The 24,184-nt window shown below is 43.1% G+C and overlaps 1 protein-coding gene across 2 annotated transcripts in view; it reads left to right on the top strand.

Moving 5' to 3' along the window:
- The window catches only part of Zranb3 (zinc finger RANBP2-type containing 3), a 142,696-nt gene that overhangs the window by 106,064 nt on the left and 12,448 nt on the right, over window positions 1-24,184 (top strand). For both annotated transcript variants that reach the window (XM_021198241.2, XM_029539400.1), the window contains exons 12-15: window positions 3,097-3,246; window positions 14,080-14,485; window positions 17,617-17,814; window positions 22,696-22,787. In XM_021198241.2, coding sequence (XP_021053900.1) covers window positions 3,097-3,246; window positions 14,080-14,485; window positions 17,617-17,814; window positions 22,696-22,787 — 846 coding nt within the window. The remainder of the gene's footprint in view (window positions 1-3,096; window positions 3,247-14,079; window positions 14,486-17,616; window positions 17,815-22,695; window positions 22,788-24,184) is intronic.

Raw genomic sequence — 24,184 nt, 5'->3', positions numbered from 1 at the left:
AGGACCAAAAGCAAGTTGGGGAGGAAAGGGTTTATTCAGCTTACACTTTCCATGCTGTTGATCACCAAAGGATGCAGGACTGGAACTCAAGCAGGTCAGGAAGCAGGAGCTGATGCAGAGGCCATGGAGGGATGTTCTTTACTGACTTGCCTCCTCTGGCTTGCTCAGCCTGCTCTCTTATAGAACCAAGACTACCAGCCCAGAGATGGCACCACCCACAAGGGGCCCATACCCCCTTGATCACTAATTGAGAAAATGCCTTACAGCTGGATCTCCTGGAGGCATTTCCCCAACTGAAGCTCCTTTCTCTGTGGTAAGTGCAGCTGTGTCAAGTTGACACAAAACTAACCAGTACAGTCACTGAGGGGAGAGCAAGTGCCACCCAATTTGAAAACAAGCCTCAAGTGCATGCCCACAGGCCAATCTGACCTAGGCAGTCTCCCTACCCAGGTGATTCTAGGTTGTGTCAAGTTGTAAAACCAACCGTTATCTGTCCCCATAAAATTCATGAGCTGCTATGCACTAACTGCACTCATTCATTCTACCAAACTCCAGTATCTAATCTAAATAGATGTGGATGAGACTCATCTGGGGATGAAGTTCCTCCCCAGTTGTGACTCAGAGAGGCCATCTATGTTATATACTTCTAAACTAGATGTCTAAAATACTCATTCACACTCCAAGAGGAAGAAAAAGTAAAGAACAAAGGGCTAGCTCGGCTCAGACAATTTTTACACCTCACAGGGCAAGTTGAGTAAGATAGCAAAGCCTGCTACTAATCCTCGTTGGCCCTATACTGTCCACCAGGCCACAGAGAGCAGTAGCCCTGCCTTCTGCATCTACTGGGATGGAGATGTCCCCCTGTCTCAGCTAGGTACTGGCCAAACAGTTGCGGTGGCTCCGCCCCTGCCTTGGCTTTCAGGTTCTGTGCAGTGGGGAGAGATCACAGATGCTGCAGAGCTGCAGCAGGCAGCCCCACCCCCTGCTGCTCCCTCACAATCCAGTGAAAGTGCTACACCCACCACCCTACCAGTGCCAGTGGCAAGAGTGTCACCTGGTGATCCCTGCCCTGCCTTTGTCACCCTCTCCCTTGTTTTGTATTCCGGCTGTGGAGTCGTGCTGTACTCCAGTTCTGTGAAGCTCACAAAGGCTGACAGGCTGCCCTCGTTCTGCCATCCTGTCTGTGATTGCTTCCCTCCCAGCTGACACACTCCTGTCGGCTTCTCACTTTGACTAAGTCTGCAGTTCATGTCATGGTAACTGTTAGATCAAATGGCCGCTGGGACACACCTCAGTGTTATCTTCAAAACAGTTCTTCTCATCTGTTCAATCTTGATGAGCTAAGGATTTCCCCATATTTAAATTGTCCCCCCTTTGTTTTGAAATTGTGTCTGTATTTCTCTCTTCCTGCATGTACACAGACAGTTAGAAGGAGCCACAATGCTCCTGCAGAGTGCGGTCAGAAGTCACAGCGGGATGCAGGTTCATCGCCTGTAAGCTCTTTCTTCCAGAAATAACTAGAACATTGCCCATGTGGTTAAGTCCTTGGCTTTTGAACAAAGTGACCTTTCCTCCAGTTTCCAGTAGCATGTTCCTTCCTTTCATCTGAACTTCATCCAAATGGCCTCTGCAGTCTCTGTCCCAGCAATGTTCTGTTCAGGTTATATGGCTGTTCTTTTACTATTATCATCATCATTATTATTATTATATTTACATTTCAAATGTTACCCCTTTCCTGGTTTCCCCTATGGAACCCCCTCTCCCACCCCTTCTCCCCTGCTTTTATGATGGTGTTCCCCTAAGAAGAGGGATACTTCTCTGCTGCACCCCTTGTTGACTTTGTGGGATTACCTAGCATGCACCCCAGGCTCCCAGCCTCTACCCATTGCCTGCAGTTGTAACCCTCCCACCCCTCCAGGCAGCAACCATACTTTTGGGACATCACTTTCTAAGAAATGTGAGCTACTGCAACAAAATCCCATAGCGCATTCTGCCACTAATCCAGTGGATGTGGGCTCCATCTTCATGACTTAATCACTTCCCCAAGGTGTTGCTTTCTAACATCATACCAAGATAAAGAGTTCAATATTGGGGGAGGGGGAGGTCTCAAATGAGCACTCTTTTGCAGGGAGTTCTGAGTAGTGATTATAAATATGCACACTGACCAATCATGTTTAGGGAAAATTCCTAAGTATATAAACATTAAAATAAAAATTTAATCAGGAAAGTGAATATTGTATGTTTCTGTTAAACCTCCCTAAACATTTGGTAATTAAATTGTAATTTTGATTTTTGTTTATCAGTTTTCTAAACTTTTTATTGATTCTTTGCCCTACTCTTCTCCCTGTCCCTTTCTATCTGCTCTCAGCCCTTGTAGTCTCCCCTCCAAAAGAAAAAACAAAAGTACAAAATAAAGCACGAAAATACCTCTCATCGTGGAAGCTGTAGTGTGTCACAGTGTCCCACAGTACACTCTTTTGTCTACACATCTTCACTTGCAAATGTTCACTGCAGTGAATCATTGGTCTGGTTCAGGGTTTCTGGCTTCTGTGACACTATCAACATTGGAACCTTATAGGGACTCCTCTTGGTTATCTTGTTGTTACACTGTGTCATAGAGATCTTGCAGCTTTGGATCTGAAGGAGGTGGACCAACTCAAAGCCCTGCATCTGGGCTTGGGTGGACCCTCCAGGTCCCCTACACCCACACCCACACCCACACCCACATCACCAAGGTAAGCTCTGTGGCACTGTCCTGAGAGCTCAGCCAGTGCTGCAGCCAGCAAGGGGCAGGGGCAGTTCTCTGCCTCTCTTGCCCTTGGAGCCAGCTCACCTGTGCCTTCCCCAGGTCCAGTTCTGTGTTGCCTTGGGGCCTACTCTCCTGAGTTCTACAGCCAGTGAGGGGCTACATCAGATGGCAATTCAGCATTCAAAATTATAATTTTAAATACTCATATTACTAAAGCCATGATCTGATGAAGTTGAAGTATTTTTCTCACTGGGTAACTTTAAGACCTCAGCTTTAAGTTAGGGTACTAATCAAAGCACGTCATCTGTGGCATGACTGCGGTAAGAGCTTCATGTTCTGTCTCACAGGCTCAGGTCACAGGGAGCACACTGAATGGCAGGAAGGAGAGACTCCAGGCTACAGAGGATGACAAGGAAAAGTGGGATTTTCTGCAGTTTGCTGAAGCGTGGACTCCAAGTGACAATTTTGAAGAGCTCAAGGATTCTGTGTTTACTCACGTAAGAGAATGACACTCGTTCTTTTCCACTTTCTTATTTACTTATGTAAGTTCTCTCTCTCTCTCTCTCTCTCTCTCTCTCTCTCTCTCTCTCTCTCTCTCTCTCTCGTGTGTGTGTGTGTGTGTGTGTGTGTGTGTGTGTAAGATCAACAACATGTGATATCTATTCTTGTTGCTCTCCACTATTCATAGAGACAGTGAACCTGTAGCTTGCCGTTCCGGGTTCCCTGAGGCCAGCAAGCCCACTCCTCTTGTCTCATCCACTGGGTTGTTAGCTGGTAGCACCATACCCAGCTTTTACCTGGGTCCTGGGCACCCAGGCCTAGGTCCTTCTGTTTTCACAGAAAATACTTTGCACACTGAGTCATCTCTCTAGGCCCTTTCCATATATTTTAATGCCTGGAAAATGTGCTTTCTCATGTATCATTTTAAGCAGCAATTCTCTATTATTTATGTTTTTGAAAGGCTATTTATTTAAAGATAGAAAACCTTGAAGATTTTAACTTTGCTACTGAACTCATTTATATTTTCCAACAGTTTCAAAACTTATGGCTCGGCTGTCTAGAAAAACAACCTGAATAGACTAACCTTCAGAAGATAATACTGGAGAAAATATTTTTATGACCTTGAAGGTGGGGAAGGATAAAGATTTGCCTCAATACACAAGTAATAAAGGAAAAAATTGAAATGCTGACTGTAAAAAAATGAAAAGGTTTTCACTAAGGGGTCTGAGTCATAAAATTCCAGCCAGCCTGAGCTACATAGCAAAACTCTGTCTCAAAAACAAAACCAACCAAGACTTATCAATAAAATAAGGCAGACCATACTGATAACTGATTGGTGCTGTGTGGTGAGCATAGCTGCTTTCCAAATCTGTGACAAATTCTCCATGATAGACATTTTCAGAGCGTGCGACCATCCCGTTCCCACATCTCCCCAGTGGTTCCAGCTTCTGTCAATGACTTTTGCCTGAGTTGGTTCTGACAGACAGTTTGGTTTTCTAGTTCTATCATGATCTCTCTGTTTATTACCTGCATTTTTATAAAGAACCTTTATTTGTGTGTGCATGTATACATGTGTGTGCATGCCTGCATGCCTGCCTGCCTGCCTGCGTGTGTGTGTGTGTGTGTGTGTGTGTGTGTGTGTGTGTGTGTGTGTGTGTGTGTGTGTTAAAAGGTGCCTACATCTGTAGGTACACATGCAGGTGAAGGCCAGAAGAGAGTATCAGGTGTTCTGCTCTATTACACACACCCTTATTCCATTTTGAAAGTCCTATCGCAGAACCTTGAACTAGATTGACAGCCAGCAAGCACCAGTGAGCCTCCTGTTTCCACACTGCACAGCGCTGGGGATACAGGCACAGGTTACTGATCTGCGCATGGGTATTTGACATTTGAACTGATGTCATTATATTAGTTTCCCAACACTAACTTTTCTTCTGAACCATGGCTTTAGCCCCATGATTCTAGGAGGGCTTTCTTGATTTCTAGAGAACAAAATATCCCAAATCTGTATTGAAAATTATTTGGCCCGACCTGTTACTGGCTTTTCCTTTAAGGGGCTACCTTCCTACTTCCTTTTTCTGTAAGTTACTATCTGAAAAATCAGTATTATTTTTACTCCTTTGAGATATCATTACTACAATGCTCCCTGTTTCAATGTGAAAAGCTACATGCAAACATATATATTTCCACAGAAAAGTGAATATGTACATTGTATGTGGCAGTCAAAGGACAAATTGCAGGAGTCTTTTCTTTCCTTCTACCGTGTGGGTCTCAGGGGTCAAGCTCAGGTTGTCCGAGCAGACAACAGATACTTTTAGTCCCCAACCCTCAACCGTTTGCCAGCCACATTTTATTTCTGTCTTTATCCTATTTTATGCTTTTCTTTTGTTTTACACCAGAGTGAAGTAGAGTTGGTTAGTTTTGTTCTCTGTTCTGTGTTCCTGAAGAGAAAGGCTAGGTGTATCTAAGAGTAGATCAATGTTGGGTTTGGTTGGTTGGTTGGTTGGTTTTTTGTTTTGTTTTATTTTGTTTTGTTTCTGGCTACATGGATCTATTAGGAACATCTAGAGAGGTGGAGAAAGCAGTGATTTCTTTTTCAGGGTAATTTAAATCTGCCTGGCGTGGTGGCCTATGCCTTTAATCCCAGCACTCGAGAGGCAGAGGCAGGCGGATTTCTGAGTTCGAGGCCAGCCTGATCTACAGAGTGAGTTCCAGGACAGCCAGGGCTATACAGAGAAACCCTGTCTCAAAAAACCAAAAAAGAAAAAAGAAAAATTTAAATCCGTGTGTCTTCCAGTCAGAGAGTTAAGCCCTTCCTGTGTCATTCTCGTCCTTTGAAAACACTCTTCTGGAGTTGACAGTGTGAAGGATCTTCAGTTCCAATTCCTGCCATCTGTTCAGCATCTTTCTGGAGGCCAGCATGCTGCCCTAGTGGTCATTTGTAGAGCACATTTATTAGTTTAGTTAGGAATGGAGCTGTGACAGGAGGCAGGATGGCTCCTTGCAGAGGCCTTTTGATCAGGGTCTCCTGACTTCGGTGCTCCGACTTTGGTGGCCTGGCCTCTGCTGGATCAGCACCAGCTTTGAAGTGTGCCATTGTTTTTATGAGTTTCCCTGCATTTCCTTTTCCACTCCTTCAGCTCTAATAACTGACTTCCAATCCTGTCATCAAGGCCAGGGGATTTGTCTCAGAGGATCCTGTGTTTACCCAGAGGCAAAACCCTGATAAAGGTCCCCAGCCTCTCAGGAGCATCTTGCAGGTCTGACTGCAGCGCTTCTCGCCAGAGGCAACCTTTTTCTTTTGGTTTATTAAACAGAGGATAGGGACACAGTGACTGTTAGCTGTGTAAGCAAAGAGAAATTTCTTCTTTCTGTCCATGCAGAAGTAGTGTTTGCTTCACAGAGATGCTTTATAATCAAGATAAATCTGAGTGGCCATGGCCTGGCTGTGTGTATTCAGGTCCATCCAAATAGCAAGTTCCCATGTGGAAAATGGTTCTATGACATTTTATGGTGATGGAAGGAAAACAAGTCGTAAGTAAGTCAAGGCATTTTGACACAGCAGTAGCACCAGGAGGGAGTCAGCTTACAGCAGAGTTGGGAAAGATCTGCTGTAGTACATGCCTATAATTCGAGAACTCAGGAGGCAGAAGCAGAAAGGTCTCTCAGGTTCAAGACCAGCCTGGTCTGCATCGTAAGTTCTAGGCTGTGTGGTGTCCAACAGAGGAGGGAGTGAGATACAAAAGTTTGTCCAAGATGGGTTTTGGCTCCAAATTTACAACTTTTATCTCCCCCACAGTCCGGGAAGTTCTAATCAGTCAATTAGCCCTTGTAGGCTCTTTAACATAGGTGTGGCTTCATTTCTGGGATTCTCACTTATGATGAAAATATCTGTCAATTAAGATCCTGTTTAGAAATACCTACTTTTAAGTTCCTTATTTATCATACCTACAGACTCACTTGCCATAATTAAAGGACAAGTAGTCCTGATAAATTGGATATTTGTCCATAATATTACTGTGACTTTTCTAAGTGCAAGAATGCCATAAGCTATTCAATAAAATAGCTTTGCTAGCTCATAAAAATATTTTATCTTTCTGTGTTACTGCCTCTCTTTAAAAAAAAAAAAAAGAGTAGAAATAATAAAGTCATTCATTACAAAACCTGGGCTGCAGGACTGGAGAGGTGACTCATGATTAAGAGCACTGGCTGCTGTTGCAGAGGACCTGAGTTCAGCTCCCAGGATGCAGCAGCTCACAACCATAACTCCAGTAGCAGAAGATCCACACCCTCTTCTGGCCTCTGGGCACCAGACATGCTTTAGTACACAGACATATATACAAGCAAAACCCACATACACATACAATTAAAACTAATAAATTGTGTTTTAAAAACAATAATTGACCTGGCAGTATGATTTGAGTGCTAAACATTAAGCTGTCGGGATGGATATTGATTTTGGAGATCCTGGTCTGTTGAGGTAAGACCAACAAACCTTAGCCTCTAAGTCACAGGGGAAGTTACATTGTTGACAGATGTATTTAGAAAACACGTTTGTTTGGGAAGTAGTAGTACCTTCTCCTCAGATGCTTTGATCATGGATCCAAGGAGAGCTCCAGGACTGTCACCGCCATGTCCCTAGAGGTGGGTGGGACTTGGGAGAATGGAGCCCGTAAGTGAGGCAGAGTAAAGTCTCGTGTAATATCCAACTTTATTCAAAGCATCAGACAATTTATGATCTGAGGGCTAAGAAAGGTCACCCCAATAAAGTTCCCGTGAGTTCACGCTGAATACAATCATAAGGACAAGCCACATGTAGCAAAGACATGCTTTTCCATAGACGCATAGACAGGATAGTTAAACATTTAACGGAATAACATCAGCAAGCAATAATGAGTAACCTGACGTAAACTCACACCTGTACCTGGCAGGAGCATGAAAATACATTCCAAGAACAATTCTGTGTTTTGAAGAACCTGAGGTCAGGTCTTCAAACTCATGTTTTGTTTTCTTGGAGTGTGCTCACAGTCCTCAGATATAGATATAGATATATCTCCTCTTATATATCCTAAGCTTCTGGGTCTCTGTAGCCATGGATGCCCTTGAACTCCTGGTCCTCCTCCCTCCCCAGGTGCTCCATACCTGCTTCTGCCAGTATCTTGCAGACCTGTGAACTTCATATAGTGTATGTGTCTACAAATCAGTATCATATAAGAAACTGTGTCCCCTGACTAACTCCATGTCCCAAACACCTGCCTACCTGCTGGTGAACAGTGAACAGTGCCATCACTGTGTCTCATCTCCAAGTACTAAGGACAGTGTGTTTTGTGTTCAGGTGTTTGAGTTCTTCTTTAAGGCTTTGTTTGGTTTTGTTAGTGTGTGGATGAGTGTGGATGGGTGTGTGCTTGTGCCCATGGAGGCCAGAGATGTAGGAACCTCTGGAGCTGGGGTTACAGGTGTTTGTGAACTGTGTGATATGAGTGCTAAGAACCAAATTTGGATCCTCTGTAAGAGTCCTTGCTCTCAACCACTAAGCCCTCCCCAGCTTCTACGTTTGAGTTCCTTACGTCCTCCCAGTACCATGGTTTCCTGGACTCTGTGCAAGTTTTCTCTACTCACCTCATTCAGTGTCCCGCTCCCCACTGTGTGACCACTCCTGTGCCAGCTCTTTCTCAGAGGAGAACTGCAGTGGCAGGCAGAGCACAGGAGTCACCCTGCAGGTGTGCCCATCACACTTTAAAGTATTAGCCTTTGAAGCCAGAGGTATCTGCAAGTACTCAGATACTTCTGTAAAACAGCCAGAAATGGTGGCCTCCACCCATTGTCCCACCACAGTGGTGTCCCAGGATATATGATATCCTCTTTCATAAAAAGAAAATAAAAAATAAAATTCACACTTAGTTCTCTCGGGGTGGGGAGATGACTCAGTGAATAAGAGTACTTGTGTAAACACAAAGCCCAGAGTTCAGATTCCCAGCCCCCACTTAAAGGGCTGGGCATGGCCGCCAACAGCTACAACTTCAGCACTGTGGGGAGCTAACATAGAAGGATCAATGGGGCTTGCTACCTACCAGTCCATTCCGAAAAGTGCCGAATTCTAAGTTTAGTGAGAAGCCTTAGCTCAAGTGAGAGAGCTCAAGTCAGAGAGAAATACAACAGTGTCCTCCAGCCTTCCTGTAAAGTCAGGAGCATCGCTCCCATCATACACACACATGCACAACTGCAACATATAGAGGCATACACTCCAATGTGTGTTTCCTTTACTACTAGTGTGCATTTTCACTTGGAAACACTCAACCCCTCCTTACCCACATTAACGTGGTGAGGGAAATGGAGCTAGTAACACCATAAGTGTGTTTGAAGATGTTGTATTCTCATGACTTCACCTTAGTCGGATCCTGAGTTCCTTTGAGACCATGGAGGGAATAAAGACCTCCCACAAAATGCACGCATGGTTCAAACAAGTGTATACAGTCAGTTGCAGAGGCTTCCCAGACCCTTAGAGGCTGTCTGTGGCTTGCAAGGACATAGATCACTAACCCTTCCCTGTTCCCAACCTGCATATATAATTACCTCTAGGATGTATCACAGAGATTTTCTGTCTTGTTTTTCTGCCAGTCATAGCTGTTCCATGTCATAAAAGCCCTCATCAGTAACTTCCGACTCAGTTGCCAGAATCAGAAAGTTCAACTGATGCTAAGAATCAGGTCTCTAACTGAGGACTGTAAAGGAAAGCTCTCGTCGGCCAGCCCTTCCAGCCTCTGGCAGCCCTGCAGACTTCCTCATTATCCAAATCAGCCATCCTTACAAAATTAGCTAGAGTCCTCACTGATCATGCACTATTTGCAAGAATTATATTCTTGGCATATCCTTTGGTTTGAGAAATTATTACAGTGATTTATTTCCGACCACTTCCTCCTTCCTGGACTTTATTTGCTGAAGTCTCAGTCTGTCATACCCAGTGGCAAGTGGTTTCAGATCAGCACATGCACTGGAGTCACCACCTCACTACCACACACTATTGGGAACCTCTAGCATGGCAGAGGCTGGCCTCTAGTTCCGACTGCAGTCTCTCACCACTGCGCACCCCTCCCCATTCCCTCTAGCACAAAATGAGAATTTCCTAAATGCTACTCTCCCAATGTAATAAAATATATATATATATATATATATATATATATATATATATATATCTTTAAAAAAAATAGCATAAGTCAGTTGCTTACTTAATGAGGACTGTTCTATTCAAAGGACCTAAGAATTCATTGGGGAGATCTCTTTAAGGGGTTTTGTTGGGGAGACTGCTTTCATTTTAGGAAGTCGGATACACCTTTTTTTTTTTTTTTTTTTTTTTTTGATGGTGAGCTGGGAAGGAAAGTCTAATTATTTGAAATGTAGACTAGAGTCCTAGGGATGAGTTTGTGAGAGAATCGATTGTGTGAGGACTAGAGCTTAGGTGTCTGGAAGCCACTAGTCTGGTATGCACGGTGACCCAACTATTATCCCAGCACAAAGGAAGCAGAGATGTGGCTCATCGGGACAGGGTAGCCAACCCAAGAAGCCAAAACAGTGAGCACCAGGTTTAGGAAGAGACCTTGCTTCCACTTAGAAGGTGGCAAGTGACCGACAAAGACACCCTACATCTCAGGCTTCCACACAGGGGCACACAAAAATGATAATGCAGTAAAACACAGAGATTCTGTCAAGAGATTCTGATGGGATTAAACACAGTTGAATGTATGTGTTGGCTCACTAATGTGCATTTAATATATAACTATACTGACTGTATTAGTTAGGGTTCACTGACAGCTTATAGAGTAAGTCTATCTATATAGAAAGGAGATTTATTAGAAAGACTAATTGGCTGTGGTCCAGCTAATCCGACAACAGCTGACTGTAAAAGGAAAGTCCAAGAGCCCAGGAGTAGCTCAGTCCATGAGGCCGGATGGCTCACCTGGTCTTAGGTGTATCCTGGAATCCTGAGAAGTAGGCCCCGAAGCTAGTGAAGGAAGGGCCTTGCTAGAAAGGCCAGGGCAAGCAGGCAAAGAGCAAAAGCTTCCTTCTAAGTTCTGACCTAGGCTTCCAGCAGAAGGCGAGGCAAAGATTAGATCTGAGTTAAAGGTGTGTCTTCCTACCGCAAGGTCTGGATTGAAGGCATGTCTTCTCCCTTCTCAAAAGATCTGAAGTAAAGGCAAGTTCTCCTGCCTCAGAGATCGAGATTAGAAGTGGTCTTCTTACTTTAAATTAAGCAAAAATCCCTCACAGGTATGCCTTCCATTTTGGGTTTTAGTTAATTCCAGATGTAGTCAAGTTGACAACCAAGAATAGCCAGCCATCCCACTGACAAATACTTTATTTGCTTTTCATTCAAAAAAAAGGTTTTAAACTGCTTATCTAAGAGAAAGAGGCAGTTGAGGGCAATCTCACTAAATTGATAAAACTAAATTGGAAACAAAGACTTCAGATAATGTAAGACTTTTTATCACTTTTGTTTGATCTGCTCCCTGATCACACCACTGTGTCATTTGAGGACAGAACTATACTAGACCAAGAACCCTCTTTGATTGATAGCTGTACTGTAAAAACTTCTTTGTGTAACTTCTTAAATTTCAGCAGACACATTAAATAGTGTAATTAGGGCTGGCAAGATAGCTCAGTGGGTCGGAACCCCTGCTGCCAAGCCTCCTGACCTGAGTTTAACCCTGGGAAAGTACACGGTAGAAGGTGAGCACCAAGCCCTGTGCACCGTCCTATGACCTCCCACACATACACGTATGTGCACTGCATGTGTGCACACACTGCAGAATAATAAATGGAAAGGAAATCTTTTTAGCAATAGCTTAATTAAGGAAGCCTTTATTTCGGGCCCTCTGTGTGATCCTTTTAGGAAAAGGACTTCAGTGTTGTTGTGGAAGTGAGAGGCCACCAGCATTGTGCAAAGCTGAATTCTTTATGCCAGGAAAGGGCCACCAGTACAGCAAACAGTGACCTGAAGGGAGCAGAAAAACAAAAAGCAGAAGTGTCTTTAATAGCCACAGAAAAAGAAAAGAAATTATTATGTCTCTGAAACAAACTAAGGAAAAATCAGCAAACAGACAGAAACTAATATTTTATAATGCCAAAATTAATAATTTAACAAGGAAAGAAAAGATAAAGAGGAAACCACCCAGAAAGGGGGAAAAAGGCTCAGAAAGAAAAGATAGAAAAAGCAAAAGTAGCCCAAGAAAACCCAGAACTGAAGGGTGTCAGACCAAGAAAACAGCCCAGAACTGAAGGGCGTCAGACTCCCCAGTTTACCATGTGTGAGTTCTTCTGGCTTCTTGCTTCCATCCATCCTTAATGTTCTTCTGTCTTCATTTCACCTTTTCTTCCCTTCTCAAACTGCCTCCGTGTGGCTGGACATCCATTCCTGCTGCCTTCTCCACCTGCACGTGAGTGGCTCCTAGATGTCCAGGCCAAGTCTCTTCCATTCATACTCTCATTCATTTATTTATCCAAATTCTGTCTCCTTCCTGCCCCTCCTCAAACTTACTCCAGCAACCACTGGTCCTCATATGTCTAAGAATGCTATTTCCTGCCCCCTTTCCTTTTGATCTTCCAGCTATCCAGTTTATTTACTTGCATTTCTTATTTCATAACTGAAGACATCAGTCTTGTATGTAATAAGTCAGAAGCTGGGAGTTCAGAGTGAGAAGTTATGATCTCTCCAGGTCCCTCCCAGCACATGTTTTAATTCCCACATGCAACCAGGATGTTCTCTCAGATCTTGGTGCTCAGCCTGGTGTGTTATGAGTTCCATGGCAGCCCTCCCATCGCATGCATTTGGGGGTTCCCTTTGAGGTCTCCAGGGTTTGCACTCAGATTGGGGAACTTGCACAGTACACATTTTTACCTACTGAACCATTTCACCAGCCTCCTCCCTGTTGCTCTTTATGTGAAGACATAACCAAGGGCCACTGACTGTCTGAGAAGGAAAGGGCAAGGATTAACAGAAGTAATAAGCAAGCACAAAAGCAGATACTGACGATAACCTTTCAAAGGCTCTAGTTAGTAGCTTCAGACTTGGGTGATACTGCAAATGTGAGTGAAGGCAGAACCCTGTGAAATTGGAACAGGGAACAAGAAACCAATGTTAGATGCTAAATGCAAGCAACTATCATTCTGGGGAGATGGCTCACCCAGTAAAGGCACTTGCCACCAAGCCTGATGACACAGTTCTAGGGAGAACTCCTACAAGTTGTCCTCTGACCTCCACACATGTACTGTAGCACCTAAATGTCCACACAGATACACGTCATACATATGCATAGTAAATAAGTGTAATATTTAAAAATGCACGTGACTGCCAAATTAAAAAAAAATTATGCACCTGAGAGGGAAGCTAAGCAGAGGAAAGCTTACTATTTTTGAGGGAAAAGGAAAATAGGAGACTAATTAGATGCCAAGGATAGATCCAACATTAGACTAACAGATACCAGAAAATAAGGAAAGACAAAATGGAAAGGAAGAAATTATCAAGGAAATCATGAAAATGTATAAGAGGAAAAATGTATTCACATGGCATAAAGTATCCTGAGTGCGAGTAGAATTTTGAGGCGTATGCTTATAGATTATATAGACACAGATAGATGTAGGTAATTATGAAGTTTTAGAATACTAGGTTAGAAGTTAATGAAACCCTTGAAAACAAAGGAAAGCTTTTCTTTTTTCATTTGTGGGTGTCTGTGTGCTTTGTGTCTGTGTGTTTGTATGTATGCAGGTATGTGAAATACATGTGGGAGTGCACATTCATGTGTATGCGTATGAATGTAGTGGTCAGAATAAATATTTTAATGCTATTTGAAAAATGTTTCCTGGTCAGTATAATGTTTTAATATGAATGTCATAGTTTATATACAGTGTGTTTACAGTTTGGCCATGAAAGTATTTTTCTAGGTTCTTGATTTAAAATACTATTTTATTTGCTAAAATTTCTACATATGCAATTCCCCTTTTTACCAGATGGGCATCTAAGGAAGATAGTGTATAAAGTATATTTCTATTTTAAAACTTCTCTATCTAATTTCCTCACCTGAAGCCTCCTTCACAGGGCTAGCATAAGGGTTGAATGAGTCCAGCATACAGTCTGTGCTAAGCAAAGGCACATAGGAAGTATGTGGCTATATTCATTCAGTGCATGACTGTGTTCATTCTACTGAGTTATGTGTATTTATGAAGAGTGACACTATAATTGGATTCATTTCCAGTCAGTCTGGTTAATGAAAATGCTAAGTTCTTTCATTTAGGAAGAACAGTTGCTTCCTCATTTCATAACTGTTGGCTGATTTCAGTTTGAAAAAGAGAAACAGCATGATATTCGATCATTCTTCTTACCAAAACTGAAAAAGAGACAGTTGGAAATGTCCTGTGATGACTCAGAGGCATTAAAGGAGAAGATTTCAGTGGCCTCGGACCCTAGAAAAATGGCTACGAGTGATAGCACTGCTGACAAAAAGGAGTGTGAGCCTGAAGCTAAAAGGTTGAAGTCCCTGAGCACCAAGGACCACAGCAGTGCCCTGGAGGAAAGACAGTCCTTGCAAGCCAGAGCCACATCCATGAAAGGTGTCCCTGAGGTCAAGCCCCCCTTGGCTTCTCCAGCCCTTCCTGAGAAAGGGTGGCAGTGTGGCTTCTGCACATTCCTCAACAACCCAGGCCTTCCTTACTGTGAGATGTGTGAGAACCCTCAGGGCAGAGCTGGTAAGTGCATGGAAGGTGGGGGTGAGGCTGGCAGGGAGGGTGCCCTGGCAGGCTCTAAAGACCACCCAAGCCTTTGGGTTTTAATGTTACAGAAGTGCCTCGTGACTCAGCAGGGCCTACAGCCCTTAAAATAGAACAAGAATTTCACTGAGTAAAGGCTGTAAATTCATCCCCTGTGGAATGTGAATAACTCCTGGTTCTGTCAAGAGTATATATTCTGAGTGTCACTGGCTTGGCATTAACTTGGCACAAATAGGCATTTCTAAATAATGTCAACAGGATGTGAGCTCAGTGGGCAGGAGAAGCCTTGTTGCTATGGTAGCAAATGTACTGCCCATCACAGACCTGCTGTTAGGAAAGAAGTAGATATTTTTGTCTTTAAGGAAATTAGATGATTTTTATATTTAAATAGAATCATTTTGTAACTACTTGGCCTGCTCAGTATTCATTGTGCCATATTTCTTGCTTGACAACTCATAAACTCTTCTCAAGGTCTTATTAAAAGAATCCAACCAATATATACATACACAATAAATACAATGTAACAGAGAAATATCAGAAATATTAATATTCTCGCTGTTTTCAGTTCCAGAGAATATTTTTATGGCAATGAGAAAATGCCACATTGACAGTTTTGGAAACTAGAAATATGTTATTTTAACAATGGTATAGTTGTTCACAGTGGTTCTCCTATATATTCATTCTTCCAACAACTGGCTCTAACCAGGACAGAACTAAGAGAACTCTGATGTTATAATTTCCTGAATCCTCCTCCTCTCAGTATTAATCTGAAGGAAAATTCAGTAGCTGAGTCTTTCCTCTCTCATTTCTGAGAACTCTATCAAAATTGACTTGACAAGTGGCCATCTGGGTAGTTGTATTTGTTATGTGGGCACCTGTTATCTGAAACTAAACTAGAACCACACACTCTCTCCATGTGATGTCCTTGTCACAGTTAACATGACCCCCTGCAATCCCAGCTGGTGCAATCAAAATAAAGCAACTCACAGCAAGCTCAGCTCACAGCAAGAGTAGAAAGTGACTAGCTTAGAAAAAAAAAAATCCTAGTTTATTATGTGTTTGATAGTTCTCATTTTTCCCTTTTGATGCTGGGAGCAACAGTAAAAGTTTCTAGACCTATGATTGAATAAGCAGCCTGCCAAGAAACCTGAAAAAATAAACTCCAGTTGAGAGCATGAAGTAGCCTGCTTAGAGAAAAGATGAGAATTTCAAGTAACAGTGCATTTCAACATGACAGTGGTCAAGTTTACATTATTACAATTGGCATAATGATCTCATGCTTTGATTTGTTTGTACCCCCAAGGTATTAAAGGGCAGAATTAATACTAATTAAAATTTTAATATTGCTTTCTTAAAACTCTTGAAGAAACAGTAGAATCCAAAAACATTCAAGGAGCCATATGGTTGCTGAAACAGCTGAAATTGCCCAACTTTGTATCTCTGATTTGAGGACCAGAGTGGTTTTATCCAATGTAACCTACAAAACATGTCTGCTTTGGTACCCAGTGGGGTCCTCAAGGTTAACATGTTCCAGGCTAGAATTCTTAGGGCTGAAGAGGTAGCCAGCTTCTTGCTGCATAAGCATTAAGATGCAAGTTTGAGGCTTGGTGTTGCCTTTAATCCTAGCAGTTGGGAGTCAGAGGCAGGTGGATCTCTGAGTTTGGTATACAGAGTGAGCCAAGACAGCTAGGGCTACACAGAGAAACTGTGTCTTAGTGGTGGCAGTTGGGGTGGGGCAGGGGGGAGCCAAGTCTGAATCTTAGCACCTACACAGAAGCCAGGTACAGCATGCATCCCTACCCTCCACCCAGGGAACGTTGAGAAAGACAGATTCCTGGAACTTACCAGCTGGCTAGCCAGCAAAGCTAAATCAGTTAACTCTGGGTTCAGTAAGAGACCAAAATAAAGTGGAAAATTACTGAAGAAGACACCAGATGTCAACCTTTGGTGTGCAGGCTTGTCTGGGCTATACTTCTAGAGGACCCAGATTCCCATCACCCACATGGCTTTAACTGCACAACATTCTTTAACTGCAGTCCCAGGGGATTTGATACCATCTTCTGGCCTCCATGAACCCTGTACACAAATGGTGCAACAACATAGATGCAGGTGAAATATCCATATCATTAAATGAAAATAAATTTAAAAATTAAAAAATAAACCTCGGGGCTGGTGAGATGGCTCAGCGGATAAGAGCACCTGATTGCTCTTCCAAAGGTGCAGAGTTCAAATCCCAGCAACCACATGGTGGCTCACAACCATCTGTAACAAGATCTGACACCCTCTTCTGGAGTGTCTGAAGACAGCTACAGTGTACTTAAATATAATAAATAAATATTTTTAAAAAAATAAAAATAAAAAAAAAATAAACCTCAATAGTATCCTTGATCTCCTCACCTCCTCTCAATTGTTAAACTCCAAAATACATGCCTATACCAACGCCTAGGCCTGTTGCTGCCACTGAAAGCCATTAGCAGCTTTATCAAGACTGTGTAGCATCCTCCACTTTGGAATCTTTACCTGCAGAACAGTCAGAAACACCCTTTAATAATGGGCATCAGCTAGGCATGGCTGCATATGCCTTTAACCATAGCTCTTTGGAGGGAGAGGAAGATGGATCTGTATGTGTTCCAAGCCAGCCAAGGCTACATGATGAGACCTGGAGGCAAGGGAGTCAGACTGTGATCATTAATCCTCTGTCTGAAGGTCTATAATCCTCTCTAATTCCATCCACAGTATATCCAGTGGTGTAAGCCCCAGGGCAAGGCTCAGCAGCAGCTCCAAGTTTAGATAGGGCTCTCAGAGCATGGCCCTGTCAGCCTATGTTATGTGTAATAATCTACTGTTGCTCTATTCCAGTTCTGGATTCTACCCTCTCCTCACTGCCCTCACTGCCTCGTTCTCTCCACCCTCCTCATCTGTAGATATATTGTTTATTTGTTTGATTACATTTTTGTGTGTCCATGCATCTTGAAAGGAACCTTCAGAAGGCGAGGCAAACAGTCCCTTCCTGATAAACATTGTTAACTTTATTTTTTTTAATAAAATTGATCTGTGACCCTTTCATCTGTGCTTGTTATATTTAAATTACTGTATTTTTGTAATCCTAGCTGGCCCCGACCATTTTCAGGATAACAACAAAAATGATGAAGATGCTGTTCAGGAAAGCACCTCCAAAAGTGATCAAGCTAGTCTGGACTGTGAAAAGCAATGCCCTGAACAGTTGGAAGCTGAGCAGTCGGCTAATAGCAAGGAAGAGGCATTGAAAGGTGGAAGGGAAGACAGACTGCCATCTCAGGCAGACATCGGTACGTCCTGCTTCTGTCTCTAGTGCTCAGATAGTAACCGGGTGGGGCATAGGGATGTGGCTGAGCTGGTAGAGTTCTTAGCTACCATGCCTGAGTCTACTGCTTCAGTCCCCAGCACTGTATGAACCAGTTGTGGTGGCCAAAGCTTATAATCCCAGCACTCAGGAGGAAGAGGCAGGAAGATTTCAAGTTCAAGATCATGCTTGGCTACATGGTGGATCTGAAGCCAGCCTGGGCTATATGAGACCCTGTTTCAAAACTAACCAATTAAATCAATAAGTACCAGATACCTTAATACATAATGCTATTACTAAGTTTGTGATTGATACTTTATCCCAAGAACCTTCTGTGTTAAAACACCCACCTTTCTCAGAACCATCCCAGATGGCTTTCTGCTGGAGTCTACACCATATAGGATCACAACCAATAAGTTGCTGTTGCCACCAAAATGTTGCCCTGCCCAACCACAGCAAGCTCATTGACAGGGAGAGAGCTGTTTTTATTTGGGTAGTGCATCAGGTCACAGTAATCAGACTGAGAGAGAACCAACAGCCAGGTGACAAATCATTACTCTGTTTTGTAGTGAATGTTCTTAGATGACTAAGCTCAATCAGCGTCCTCTTTTTCTTTTGCTTTAAAAAACAAGGAAAGTGCCTCAGTGTTCTCTGAACGGGGCTGGGAAGATGGTTCAGTGGGCAACCCTGCAAGCACAGACCGCCCTGCCCTGCAAGCATAGACTCCTGAGTTTGAGCCTCACCACCCATGTGCAGAGCTAGACATGACATGCACGCCTTTAAACCCAGCATTCGGGCGCAGATACACTCATTCTACACAGATATAGAGACCAAATGAATCAGTCCTTGGTGTTGAGGTTGTATTTACTTACTGCTTGTTCATGATTGTATTGCTTGTAGCTATGGTGGTCACTAAATGCCAGCCCGTAGTTGTACATGGGCCAGCTGGCAAATGCTGAGTAAATTGGGATCCGTTTCTTTTCTGACTTACTTAGTGACGGGCAGATTAGTGATCATCTTAGAGCCATCCCAGCCGGGCGAGGCGGCGCACGCCTTTAATCCCAGCACTTGGGAGGCAGAGGTAGGCGGATTTCTGAGTTCCAGGACAGCCACGGCTATACAGAGAAACCCTGTCTCGAAAAACCAAAAATAAATAGATAAATAAATAAATAAATAAATAAATAAAAATAATAAAAAAACCATCCCAAACTGTTAGATGAGGCCCCTAAAAACAGTCTATGTTAACCGCTGTTAACACTGATATAACTTGGAATAAGATTCATAGCTTCTAAATGAAATGTTCATTTATGGCTCAGTGGTGAAGAGCACCGACTGCTCTTCCAGAGGTTCTGATTTCAATTCCCTGTAAACACATGTTGGCACACAACCATCTGTAATGGGATCCAATGCCCTCTTCTGGTGTGTCTGAAGACAGCTACAGTGTACTCACATGCATAAATTAAATAAATCTTAAAAAAACAAAAAACAAACAAAAAAACAACCTAACTGGCAGTGGTGACACACACCTTTAATCCCAGCACTCAAGAGGCAGAGGCAGGTGGATCTCTTGAGTTTGAGGTCTACACAGGGAAACTCTATCTCGAAACAAAACGGGGCGGGGTATCTCTTTTCTCCTTAGCCTTCCTTTTCCTTCTCTCAGTCTTCCCAAAAAGTGTCTCAGAGTGTCTGATATGATTTCATGCCCTTTAAATAGAATAGTCAGCAATCAGAGGGCTTGTCTTCGTGTGTCTCTCGTTTCTTTGTTCCGGCTGTCAATGAAGCCTAGGGCCCAGGATGGCATACACTCGGTGAGCTAGTCTGAGAGCTGTTGGACAGTTGTCAGCTGAGCTAGGAAATGCTGGGTTGCTGGCTGGGCATAAACATGAACAGGTGTGGCGGTACACACTGGGAGGTAGCAGCCACAAGACGGATGTTCAAGGTTCTTCTCAGCTGAATTCAAGGTCAGCCTGGACTACAGGAAATCCTGTCTCAAAAAACCAAGGCTGCCCCCAGCAGGTAGGTAGGAAAGGCCCTTGCCACCAACCCTGACCACAAGAGTTTGACCCATATAGCAGAAGGTCTTCTGACCTGCGCGCACGCACACACACACACACACACACACACACACACACTTTAATAAGTCCACACAACCTGCAGATCTGTAGCGTCCTCATCCATTGCAGACACACTAGCATTTCCCTTGTGTTTGTCCCTCCTTCCTTCCTCCTGAGCTCTCAGCTCATCAACCTGAACAAATCCAAGAGATACATTACAGAGCTTTCCAGTAAATGTGGATTTCCATGAGAAACCAACAGAAAGAAGGTTTGTTTGGGGTTCTGTTTTTTGTTTTGTTTTGTTTTTCTTTCTATTTCCTCTTTTAGAGCCAGACAGATCCATGTTGTTCTGGAGCTGTAATTCCATTCAAACTAGACATGCAGACTGGGAGGGAAGCTGTGTTAGCAACAGCTCCATCTATAGTCTCAAACTATCAAATTATGCTTCGTGGGAACACTGAAGAGGGTATGTTCCCATAATCCAACTCTCAGCCCCCAAGAAGTATCAGCTCCTCTGGCGCTGACCTTATAAATATCTTTCTTCAGAGAATGACGTCTATCTTTACACATTAATGCATGGACCTTCAGATATAAAGACACTCTGATTACAAAGCGCTCTTCTGATCAGGGTCTGCAGACAGCTCTCATTAAACAGTGACACAGCACCTTAGCTAAAACCCAGCACGCCACCTCTGGCTGTGACTTTTGTTTGTCCCGAGGGTTGCAGACCAGCAGTGTCTTCAGCCTCCAGCTGTTTGTTTGGTATATAATAGGTGACCCTATTCACATGTCCACAAGCCAAACATAAGGCAGCTTCCTTGTGAGAGAGGTCAGTCATTCTAATAAGAATTTGCTTCTTCGGTTTGAAACCTGTGTTCTCCTGTTCTGTAACTTGGCTTTTTGATACTTATCCTTTCTCCTTTTGATTATAGACATACTAAAAAAATACCTTTTAATTTATTTTTATTATTATTATTATTATTATTATTATTATTATTATTATTATTTTGTGCATGATGGCTGAGGGGCATGAGTGTCTCATGGCACATGTGTGGAAGCTAGATGATGACTTGGTAGAGTTGGTTCTCTCCTTCCATCTTTATGTAGGATTCAGGGATTGAACTCGGGTCAGCCGACCAGCCATCTCCCCAACCCCATACTGAAAAGTGTGTAGAAGTCTTGGAGTTAAGTAAATTCAAAACATTTAATAGCAGTGCATGTACATCATGTGTGGCTTTGGGTGACAGTAGTACTGTAGCCATGACTGAGCTCACATGGGCTCAGACAACAACTTCATAGTTACCACCTAGTCGATAATGATTGCCAACATGCCTTTGCTATCACTGAACATCAGAAACTAATTTCAGAGATGTTTTTAGTCATTAATATGCACTAATTGTGCAAACTAGTGGCTTTTCACTGTGACAGTCCCATATGTGTATATTGTGCCCTAACCATGTTTACCTTGCCCTCTCAATCCCTAGCTCTCGGGGTGTCTTGTTTCTTCAACGACATTGCCTAGTGGAGTGGCAAGCAGAGTCAAGCTTCTAGAACATTCAGAGGTCACTAACACTGAGCTAAGAGTATAAGCTCTGCAGCTAGAGAGACAGCAGATGACCAAGAGTGACCTGACTTTGGTTCCTAACACCCAAATCAGGTGGCTCACAATCATCTGTACCTCGACTTCAGGATCTAGTGCTCTCTGGCCTCTACTAGCATCTTCATGAACACAGTGCACATAAATTCATGCAGGCACACCCATACACGTAACTAAAAATAATAAATTCATTTTAAGAGTACGAACCCTGTAGCCCCTCTTGAGCAAGTTAATGTGCTGAGATTCCTCCTGATAAAATGTGCTTTGTGTTTGTGAGGGATGCACTTGGGACAGTAGTTAGCACGTTTCCTGGGCCGGGTGTGTTTAGAAGGCATTGACTGCATTCATTCTTTAAGCTGTGTTTTTGAGGGGGTTGATTTTAGTAGTACTGGGGATCCAACCCAGGGACTTTGGGCATGCTAGACAAATACTCTACCACTCAGCTACAGCCTCAGCATATTTGACTTGCTTTATTATATAGACTTGCTTCCGTAATTTTTGTCTCTCCTGAAGAATTCTGGGTGAAGAGACTAAGAAAATTAGCATGTCTAGTCAGTTCCCTGTGGATGAGACAGCAGCCATAGGGAACCAGGCACATCAGTGGCTCTCAGCAAAGCTGTCCTGATGCTGATAATCAAATGGGGACTATTTAGTCCCAGATGCAATATGTTCAGCAAAGAGGAGAGACTCTAAACCCTTCAAGTTTGGTAATGACTTCTGGTGTGAGGGAAGGGTCCCTTCTGACTAACTCATATCTTTTCAGCTGAGTCTGAATCTATTTGCTTCTTGTTCAGTAATTAGCAAAGAAAGCCCCAGTTTCTGTATATGCTGGTGCTCTTAGAAGACCTACCTTGGGAGTTAGTTATTTCACGTCTAGACATGAATTGCTGATCAAGTGTGTTGATTTTTTTTTTTTTTTACATCTAGCTATTCATTATTCTACCTTGCAGAATAGTAAAAAAGCTATTTTATTTTATTTATGTGTCTGAGCACGTGTTGAATCATGTGTGAGTGGATGATTAGAGGCTAGAAGAGGCCAATAAGCTGGAGTTACATAGTTGTGAGCTATTCAAGTCAAACTTGAATAGCCATCAAACTCCAGTCATCTGAAAGAACAGAAATTTTCTCAGCTGCTGAGCCATCTCTCCAGACCCTAAATAATCTAATTTAGACAGAGTGGACAGGCCTTTCAGCATCTCTTTGTCTTCCTTTTTAGAGCAGTTGACTAATTCAGGCACTCTGCCAGTGCATGAGACCTTCATGTTTTGTGCAAGCAGAAACACCGACCGGATCCACCTCTATACCAAGGTAAGTGGACATAGATCCTATTCTACAAGATACAAGACAGTGGACATCCTTAACAGTAAAATAGGAACCCAGTTTTTTTGCCTTCACATAGCTTGGCATCAAATTCCTGTGTGAAATCTAAAGACAACACAAGGCAAAGTGGACTCATTCAGAATTCAGAGAAAGACACCTTGACTTCCCTGTTACTGTTTACTGTGATCTTGGGCACATCCAGCTGCTCTTGGCTCCATATCCTCCACTGTAGAAAGTAGGGAGGATTCGTTGCAAAGCTAAAACTCATCCCTGTAGAGAAGCAACATTTTTATAACCCCCTAAGACCCTTCCCGCCCTCATCTCCACCTGCCCCTTTCCCCACCTCGCAAAGCCCCTCTGTGCTGAATGTCAGAGAGAAGGCTTTGTGGAGTGAACACTCAGACCGCTGCGGAAGCCTACACTAGCAAAGTCACACTTTTTAGTCTGAGGAGTTCTCCGCGTGATGAAAATGTGCGGAAGGCCCACAAGCTCTTGTTGATATGGGTTATGTTTATTGACACTTACTCCTTTCTGTTTAAAATGAAGACAGTTAAAATAGTCATGTATTATTCAGTTTTATACTAACATTTATATTAATAACGTGTGTGTTTTAAGATTAGTTGTCTTTTCTAAAGCGGAGTGCTGTGCTGAGAAGAACAACATTCTAGTTCTCAGCAGTTCTCTGGCTTCAGCCAAGGACAGCGGATTGGGGTGTGGTGGTGCACGCCTGTCGTCCCAGCACCATGGCAGCTGAGGCAGGAGGGACTCTGGGTGCAAGCCTGATCTTGACTCAGCAAGACACATAAAGCCTGCTAAGAAGAGCTCACTTGGACAATCCTAAGGGAGCAAGAACTTGATAGGCAGATAATGCCCCCCACCCATATTACAAAATAACTGTGATGGTGTGGGCCCTCTGAGAGGGTCTTGGAAACCTTCTCTACCTTCTACACTGATATAAGTGTAGAAAAGTTGGCAGCGATTTTAAATGCCTCTGTTCATTCACTTCTGAATTTTTTATTAGTTTAGATGTACAAATCATGTTTGTAATTTTACATTGTCTATTCTATTGAAAGAATGCTTTTTATATTGTTTCACTACTAGATTTCTATTGTATGGGGAAGATTTTTTTGTGCCACAGCATTTGTGTGGAGGTTGGGAGACAGCTCTTAGGACTCCATTCTCTAGTTCTAGCCTGTGGGTTCAGCATGCCCGGCAGCAGGCGCCTGTCCCCTCGTAGCCATCTTGCCAACCTGAAAGAGTGCTTTTTAAAACATAACTTATGGTGCTGAGGGTATCGCTGCTCAGTGAAACAATATCTGCTTAGCATGCACAAGGCCCTGAGTTAGATATCCAGCACTGAAGAAAGGAGGAGGGGAGGGGAGGGG

Source organism: Mus pahari, chromosome 5 (genome assembly GCF_900095145.1).
Source record: "Mus pahari chromosome 5, PAHARI_EIJ_v1.1, whole genome shotgun sequence".
In the NCBI taxonomy this organism is placed as follows: domain Eukaryota; kingdom Metazoa; phylum Chordata; class Mammalia; order Rodentia; family Muridae; genus Mus; species Mus pahari.
The sequence above is the reverse complement of the archived record's forward strand: the minus strand, read 5'-3'. Positions and strand labels throughout refer to the sequence as shown.